The sequence below is a fragment of the Ranitomeya variabilis genome, chromosome 5 (assembly GCF_051348905.1).
Source record: "Ranitomeya variabilis isolate aRanVar5 chromosome 5, aRanVar5.hap1, whole genome shotgun sequence".
NCBI classification, from domain to species: domain Eukaryota; kingdom Metazoa; phylum Chordata; class Amphibia; order Anura; family Dendrobatidae; genus Ranitomeya; species Ranitomeya variabilis.
The window spans coordinates 212,694,829-212,703,603 of record NC_135236.1 but is presented as its reverse complement, the minus strand read 5'-3'; the positions used below and the strand labels follow the sequence as shown (position 1 = coordinate 212,703,603).

The 8,775-nt window shown below is 44.5% G+C and overlaps 1 protein-coding gene across 1 annotated transcript in view; it reads right to left on the bottom strand.

Moving 5' to 3' along the window:
• Window positions 1–3,322: 3,322 nt before the first annotated feature.
• Window positions 3,323–8,775, bottom strand: part of LOC143775532 (protein unc-13 homolog A-like) — a 33,108-nt gene continuing 27,655 nt past the window's right edge. Inside the window, exon 5 of the mRNA XM_077263772.1 lies at window positions 3,323–3,446. Within this exon, the coding sequence (XP_077119887.1) occupies window positions 3,445–3,446 (2 nt within the window). The 3' untranslated portion in view covers window positions 3,323–3,444. The remainder of the gene's footprint in view (window positions 3,447–8,775) is intronic.

The window sequence follows — 8,775 nt, the reverse complement described above, 5'->3', positions numbered from 1 at the left end:
GCGCGAATAGCAGCCTCAGGTCAAACGGAGAAATTGGTACCCTTTTTAGTCATGTCAGATAGCGGTTTAGCAATGATAGAAAAATCCTTGATAAATTTCCTATAGTAGTTAGAAAACCCAAGGAACCGCTGAAGTGCTTTCAGGTTATCAGGACGTTCCCAATGCAGCACCGCTTGCACCTTAGCGGCGTCCATTTTAAAACCAGAAGCAGACACAATATAACCCAAGAATGGCAACTCTTGAGCAAAAAATACACATTTCTCAAGTTTAGCATACAGCTTATTCTCTGAGAAGCTGTAACACCTGCCTGACATGATCTAAATGAGCATCATGGTCGCAAGAATATATGAGGATGTCATCTAGGTACACGATAACGAATTTCCCCAAAACATGCGAGAACACATCATTGATGAAATGTTGGAACACTGCAGGTGCGTTAGTTAATCCAAAAGGCATCACCAAATTTTCAAAATGACCCTCAGGGGTATTAAAAGCCGTCTTCCACTCATCACCTTGACGGACTCTTATGAGGTTGTACGCCCCCCCTGAGGTCAAGCTTGGTAAACCACTTAGCACCTGCCACCTGGTTGAACAAGTCAGGTATCAGTGGCATAGGGTATGGATCACGAACCGTAATCTGGTTCAACTCCCTGAAATCCAAACACGGGCGTAATCCGCCATCTTTCTTCTTCACGAAGAAGAACCCTGCTGCCACCGGCGAGGATGACGGCCTGATGTGCCCTTTGCTCAAACTTTCAGAAATGTAATCCTTGAGCGCTTGTCTCTCCGGACCGGAGATGTTGAACATCCTTGCTTTAGGCAACTTGGCCCCTGGTTTAAACCTGATAGAACAGTCATAGGAGAGGTGTGGCGGCAACTCTGAACAACCCTTCTCAGAGAACACATCCGCATAATCCTGAAGTGACTCAGGAACGCTTGAAGTCACAGCGGACACACATGTGGCCAGGCAATTCTCCTGACAGAAATCACTCCACTGGATTATGTCCTGAGTTTTCCAGTCAATCACCGGGTTGTGTGTAGACAACCATGGAAAACCCAGAACCAATTGTGCCGGAAGACTCTTGAGCACCTTACATGTGACCTGCTCGAAATGAAGAACCCCAATGTGGAGTTTAACCTCAGCCACGAACTCAGTAATCTCCCCCTGAGGAAGAGGAGCAGAATTGATGGTGACCACACGGATAGGATGAGGCAGTTTTTCAATCTTAAAACCAGCAGTGCGCGCAAACTCCTCATCAATGAGATTTGTGGCGGAACCACTATCCACAAAAATAGTGATTGGTATCTCTCTGCCAGCGACAACAACTTTGGCAGGGAGCATGCACTGAGAAATCATCATGGAGGATATACATAAGCTCAGATTGGACTCCTCCACACCCTCTGAGCTCAGAAGTTTTCCGCCGTTGCGTTTTTCTTTAACAGCAGAGGACAGATATTAATAAAATGACCAGTTTTACCACAGAAAAAACAGGCTCCCTGCTTCCTGAGTACAGGGGTACGATTCTTAACATGTGACACCCCTGCGATTTGCATAGATTCTGTGGGCTCACCTGCAGCAACCTCACGTGAACCTAAACATTTACCCACAGGCGGCGTCTCATGATTCCCCTGACGCAAACGGTGATCAATGCGGACAACAAGACTCATAGCGGAATCTAGTGAAGCAGGAGTCTCGTACATCAGGAGGGCTTTTTTAGCCCTATTAGAAACTCCATGAATAAAGTGACTCCGCAATGCTGGCTCATTCCACTGAGTGTCAACCGCCCAGCGGCGAAATTCAGAACAGTAATCCTCTGCAACACGCTCCCCCTGGCAAATAGTGCGTAACTTAGATTCTGCTAGAGCCATTCTGTCTGGATCGTCGTAAATGTGTCCTAGACCAGAAAAGAAACTCTCCACTGAGTTAAATGCAACAGAATCAGACGGCAACGAAAATGCCCATGCTTGGGGATCCCCGCTCAGTGACAACACCAGGCCCACACGTTGAGCCTCATTACCAGAGGAGATCGGGCGCATACGGAAATACAGTTTGCAAGCTTCACGAAAAGAAACAAATTTACTGCGTTCCCCAGCAAATTTTTCAGGCAAAGGAAACTTGGTCTCATTAACTCCTCCTGTCGCTCCAGCCTGTATATTAGATACTGCTAGTCCCTGTTGCTGCACTGCTCCCTTCAACTCAGTGACCTGTAGGGACAGCGCCTCCAACTGGCGGGTTATGGAAGTCATGGGATCCATGACAAAAAAATGAGAAGAGAAAAAAAAAAGGAACCCCTTTTTTTTTTTGCTGTTGTTGTTGTTGTTGTTGTTAGGCCGATTATAATGTCGCGGGGATACAAGGAGGGCGAGAGCTAATAACCCGGGCCCCTGCAATATCCCTCAGACAAGGGAAACCCTGTCTGACCCTCTACCTGAAGTTTACACTGAAGGTGTGCTTGTTCAGGCCTCCACCCTCACCCTGATTCCTGATTCAGCCCTAGACTGAACACCACCGCCCACCACTCAGTGAATGCAATAGACCAATACCCACAGTTATAACAAACAAGGATAAAGGAAAATATACACCACGCCGCAGTCAATCAGGAATACACTATAAAGGTGCAGGGCAAAATAAATACAAATATAGGAAGGAGTAAATAAGACAAAGGAAAATACACCACCAGCAACGATTCTCCAACAACCAGCTCTCCACTCCGGACTGAGATCACTATGGATAAGACAGAAGCTATAATCGGCGACGCCCAAAGATCAGGAGAATAATTTAAAGGAAATGGGCATGGCCCAGCTTCCAATCCAAGGATCAGATAAATTAACCCCGGAGCAGCCAGACGAAAACTAGCCGACGCCAATGAGCAAACAGTGGTCAAACGCGGAATTACCGCTGTTTGTCAGACGACCTGGTCTGGACAGTGTCCAACAGGACACCTTTAATGTCAGTTTATAAAATTCATAGTGAAGTGAAATTACATGGAAAACTCTGACTTCTTTAAGCATTTCATATACTAATTATGCAGTGAACCACAATGAACATGAATCATTGAACTCAATTTATTGCAATAATAATGCAATTTATAATTTCCATATAACACACATTTTTTCCATGAAATGTATTTCGACATTCAGGTCCCCGCGTGCTCCATCAATCTGGACATAATACAAAGTCTAAACAAGGAAATGTCTGTCTTTTAAAATGAAAAGGTTGCTGGACTTATGCCAGACTTCCTTATTGTTTTATCTTAGGGCGCATATTCAAGATAACTTTGCTAGGAAATGTTTAAAATACTTTGCGTAACATTCAACTTACCAAATGGCTCTGCAAAGAAAAGGTCCAATAATATCTTATGCAAGGTTGGTGATTTGATCCCAGAAATCTCATCTTTATTTGTGAGGATTTCAGAATATAATGTCCACCATTCTCCAGATCCTTCCTGAAAAAAATTATAAAAGAGAAAGTCAATTTGTAAAACCCAATACATCACATACATGATTATAAATGTTGCAAAACAGTATTTCAGTTTATTTTATGCATAATCAGGCCTATAATTGCTGTTAAGGGAATTAAGCATACAGTCTTGGGCATTTTGTTGGGTTGCTCAATTAACAATTTGCAAAATTATTAATTTAAAGAAAAGTAAAAGATGTGGATGCAAAAAGGATATTCAAGTTTGGGATGAAAGTCTGCACTCTATGTGACTGCAGGCTTCTAAATCTTCACAGTGTACACGCCACCCGCTGTCAGGATTCTCCAGTCCTGGCCACGAGACTGGGTGGTCACGTAACCACAAAAATACGATTTGCATACATGTAGTCATGTGCCAAAATCTGTAAACCAGGGGATTCTATGGAGCCCACCAAATTTCATTTAAACAAAGTACATACATTTTAATTATATAGTGGACTTTGCTATTATTATACACATTGAACCTAAAAATATGCCGTGTCGGACTGAAGTGCCAAGGGCCCACCAGTAACACTGACTCTGCGGGCCCACTGTTCAGGTACATGCAAATATTACATTATTGTCACGGGTGTGTCAGATGAAACAGACAGTCGTTCTACATCTGGCTGCAGAAGGTCTCTACGTTTGGCATTGCAGACGCCTTCTGAATCCTTCTGACTGTTGGACCCAGGGGCAACCTCCCTCCGGCTCTAATTGACACACCTGGATCTTGGAGTTTATAAACTTCCAGCCTGCTTCAGGGAGTCACCAGGGATATTCACGTTTTCCCTTGAGAAGGCTTGGAGCTGTAGCTGTTGGCTAACTTCCTCTCTGTTGCTCTTGGAGGACATTTGGTGTCATCTCTCTGAAGTCTGCTCAAGCTAAGTTCCTCTCTCCTTGTTTGTCTCCCTTGTTGTCTTTAGTTATCAGTGGGGACTGACCAGTCCTCACTCCTCCCCCTCCCTTATGCAGGGCCTAGCTCTAGGGATATACAAGGCTTAGGTTTCCTGCTCGGCGATTAGTGTGGAACTAATTTCGGGATGGTAGGGTAGGCAGGGTGTTATAAGATCTGCCTAGGGGTCTCCACTTCCCCTTTCCTAGTGTTTGGGCTTCCTACCCCTCATCGCTTCGTGTTGCACTTAGTCTTTCCCACACTGTGTGTGACAATTATCCTCATTCACAAATGTGTCTCTGCTTCTGTATAATAGTAGACTGGGTAGTTTTTTAAATGAATTATGAGATGCTGCCCTTGTCTGTGCATAGTGAATCAAGTGTATTGTGCAAACTACTGCTCATATAAGGTGGTAGAGGGACCACTCCTAGACAGGGGCCCACCATGAGATTTAACTTTTATCCTGTGGGACAGCTGAGCCTGTCTAGTGAAAAGTGATTAGATCCAAAATCAGCAATAAATTGAGTTGTCTTCAGCAGGCTCTTCCGTCTGTCAGAGAAATATCTGGTACTCTGGTGTGCAACTTTGTACCGGTCTCTTACTGGTACCTATTGAATGATAGCAATCAGTCATTGATACAGAAAGCATAAAGAATAAATAGACTTCTCAAATTTGAAATTGCAATACCATGATGGAAAAGTTATGAAGTGATGGAACTCACAGGATAAAAACAAATCTCAATGAGTGATATGCAAACGATGAAAAATTAAGCTATTAATGGTTGTCAAAGGAATGTTCAGCCACACTGAATGCACTTCAGCACACAAATCATCATGATCCATTTCCCACTCACTGCAAATTGACAGTATTTTAGTGTTATATTTCACTGGGTGATGTGTTCGATAAATAGATAGGGTCTCACAGGGACAATTAGGCTATGTGCACACTTTGCGGCGTCCTCTGCGGGTTCTCCCGCAGCGGATTTGATAAATCTGCAGGGCAAAACCGCTGCGGTTATCCCTGCAGATTTATCGCGGTTTGTTTTGCGGTTTCCGCTGCGGGTTTACTCCTATACTATTGATGCTGCATATGCAGCAATATGCAGCATCAATAGTAATGTTAAAAATAATAAAAATTGGTTATATACTCACCCTCTGATGTCCCGATCTCCTCGGCGGTCCGGTTCCAAAGATGCTGTGCGAGAAGGACCTTCGTGACGTCACGGTCATGTGACCACGACATCATCTCAGGCCCTGCTCGCACAGCAACCCAGACCGGACGGCCGCGTGCAGCGCTGAGAGGTGAGTATATCATTATTTTTTATTTTAATTCTTTTTTTTTTTACACACAAATATGGTTCCCAAGGACTGGAGGAGAGTCTCCTCTCCTCCACCCCGGGTACCATCTGCACATTATCCGCTTACTTCCCGCATCGTGGGCACAGCCCCATGCGGGAAGTAAGCGGTTCAATGCATTCCTATGTGTGCAGAATCGCAGCGATTCTGCACAAAAGTGACATGCTGCGGGTTGTAAACCGCTGCGTTTCTGAGCGGTTTTTCCCGCAGCATGTGCACAGCGGTTTGCGGTTTCCATAGGGTTTACATGTAAATGTAAACGCAATGGAAACTGCTGCGGACCCGCAGCATCAAAATCGCCGCGGATCCGCGGTAAAACCCGCAATGTGTGAACATGGCCTTAGGGTCAGCCCAAGGTGAGGGGGAATGCCTTATCGTCTACGTATACAATAGGGTGCAAAACTGCAGACAGGTAAGGGTGCTATAGGGTGAAATTAGGGGGATTATAGATCTTTATCCCCTCCAATCCTATGACCTATTTACATATTTTGTATATCCAATGCCTTTTTGCTATGAGTTATATTTTTCCAGTATATTAATATTTAATAAAGATTATTATAGATGGGTTTATTCTAATTTTTGATATATCAGTGAAGGGCCCCTCTATTATATCTTCTTGGCTTTTACACAATTGCAAAAGGGAGCTTCCAGCAGTGGATCTTGATAATTTGTGTGCCCAACTGCATTCAGTGTGGCAAAACATTCCACAAACAAGGATTATTAACTTCACTTATAGCATGCTGCCAAGGCATGTAAGAGCATGTATTTTTGCACATAGACCTCATACGCAATGATGAATACATTGAGATGTTTTAAAAATGTGTTTCCTTTATCACATGCATATCATTAACATGTTGATCGATCCTGTAATTTCTATGATTTCACGACTTTCCTTCTTTGCGCTGCAAATTTATTGCTGAGGAGTGTACATAACACAGTGAAGTCCCTTTAATTTTAAATATGAAATTTCAGTGACAGAAATCCAAAGAGGACATTTCCAGTATTGGATGTCAGTGGCATTTAGCTTAGTGTTATACGTCATGTTCTGCCCTTCCTAATCAAGGACAGGGGTTCGTCCAAGCATTAAAGTTTCACTGCTATAGTTTTGGGTTTGCTGTGTTATAGCACCACCCAGTGGTGGAGAAATTTATTACCTGTGTTTTTCTTAGTAATTATCAGAGTGTTGCATTCTGGGTTGCACCAAGGTATCATGGGATGGGGAATTCCCCATCTTTCTCTCTGTGTATTTTCCTGTACACTCGTGTTAATCTCTTGTGTTGGAAAAACTTCACTTACTTGCCAGCCTGGTTAGTTTATCCGGTAAGATTGCTATCCTTGTTCTTGCAATATAGTGTTCTATAGAATGTGATTACTGTATAGCAACTAGTACCTGGGAAATCTATTATCTGTGAGTTACTGTATGTAGCTGCATGTAGCGGTTGCATCATCCTGTATGCTTTCTCTGCTAGCTATAAGTATCAGTTGTGCTGTTATTTGCCCAATACTTACCCAAATCATTTGTATTCTTATAGTTTTACCGCATTTCAATACCTGTTACCAATAAACAAGTTAGACTACAGAGAACAGTCTGCTTAATTTGGAAGACAGAAGTGGTTTATGCTGTATGTTGGATCACACACCGTATCAACGTGTATGAAGATAGAACAGTAAAACGGAAGCTAGACGCCGGGATGACAGTAAAGGGAGGCTAGACGCCAGCGATAGCAAATACCACTTACGCAGCCGCTTGTACCACACCGCACTGCCTGCAGATACCGCAGCGGCCGCCATACAGTCACAAGTACCAAGAGTGCAGCCCACCAAACACCACACGTCTCAGTCCACGCTGAAGTCACCCCTACCAGCTCTGAGACGTCCTACAGCCTGCAAATGGACATAAAATGTCTGCAAGTCAAACATCTTCACTCAGGACGAGGTCCCAACAAGCCGCTCTAGCAAGTCTTCCTCGAAAAGGTCTGGCACCCTCGCCCAAGCAGAAGCGGAGGCGGCGAAAGTAAGATCCTCCTTCGCTGCACAAGAGATGCAGTTAAAGTTAAGACAAGCAGACCAGGAAGTAGAAAAGGCTCGCCTGCAAGCAGAAAGAGCCCACCAAGAAGCAGAAAGAGCCCGCCTGCAAGCAGAGCAAGAAGCAGAAAGAGCCCGCCTGTAAGCAGAGCAAGAAGCAGAAAGAGCCCGCCTGCAAGCGACCTTAGAAAGGCTTTCCGCTGAAAAAGAAGCAGCAGCCGCAATAGCCAAAACTGAGTTTTTAGAAGCCGTGGAGTTTCCTGAATCCGAGCGAGGCAGCGACATACGCGGACCAGACCTTGATCATCAGGACCCTGCTCAACGCGTCTCAGAATATGTCCGCCAACATCCCAAAATAGAAGACAACTCTGATCCGTTACACCAACCAGCCTATACAGATTACCAGAGATCCTTCCTCCAAACACCATACTGGAAGCAGGAAAGTATACTGCGAAACGACATTGATCACCACTACCGTCTTACGGAACAGAAGGTACGGCCTCCGCCCAGACTGACAGGGACACCCTTCGCCACTGAACGGGTTTACACAGACTTTCCTAAGCCAGAAGCTCCTACCAGGTATGAGGATGCACCACAAACACCGCATAACAACAGCGCACCAGCTCACGTCGGCACTGACTCAGCCACTATGAACTTTGCAAGGTTCTTTACCCGCCGGGAGCTGGTGACCAAGGGACTTGTAAAGTTCACTGATCGAGCTGAAAGCTACAGAGCATGGCGAGCCTCCTTTCAGAATGCCATCAGAGACTTGCATCTTTCCAGTAGTGAAGAGTTAGATCTACTGGTTAAGTGGCTTGGGAGCGAGTCAGCTGAACACGCCAAAAGAATCAGGAACATTAACATAAAGTACCCACACACAGGACTTCGTATGGTGTGGGAGAGACTCGAAGAATGTTATGGGTCAATAGAAGCTATAGAAAATGCTTTGTATAAAAGAATTGATGATTTACCCAAGATAGCAAATAAGGGTTATCAAAAGCTCAGGGAACTGAGCGACTTGTTAATGGAGGTACATGCTGCTCAGG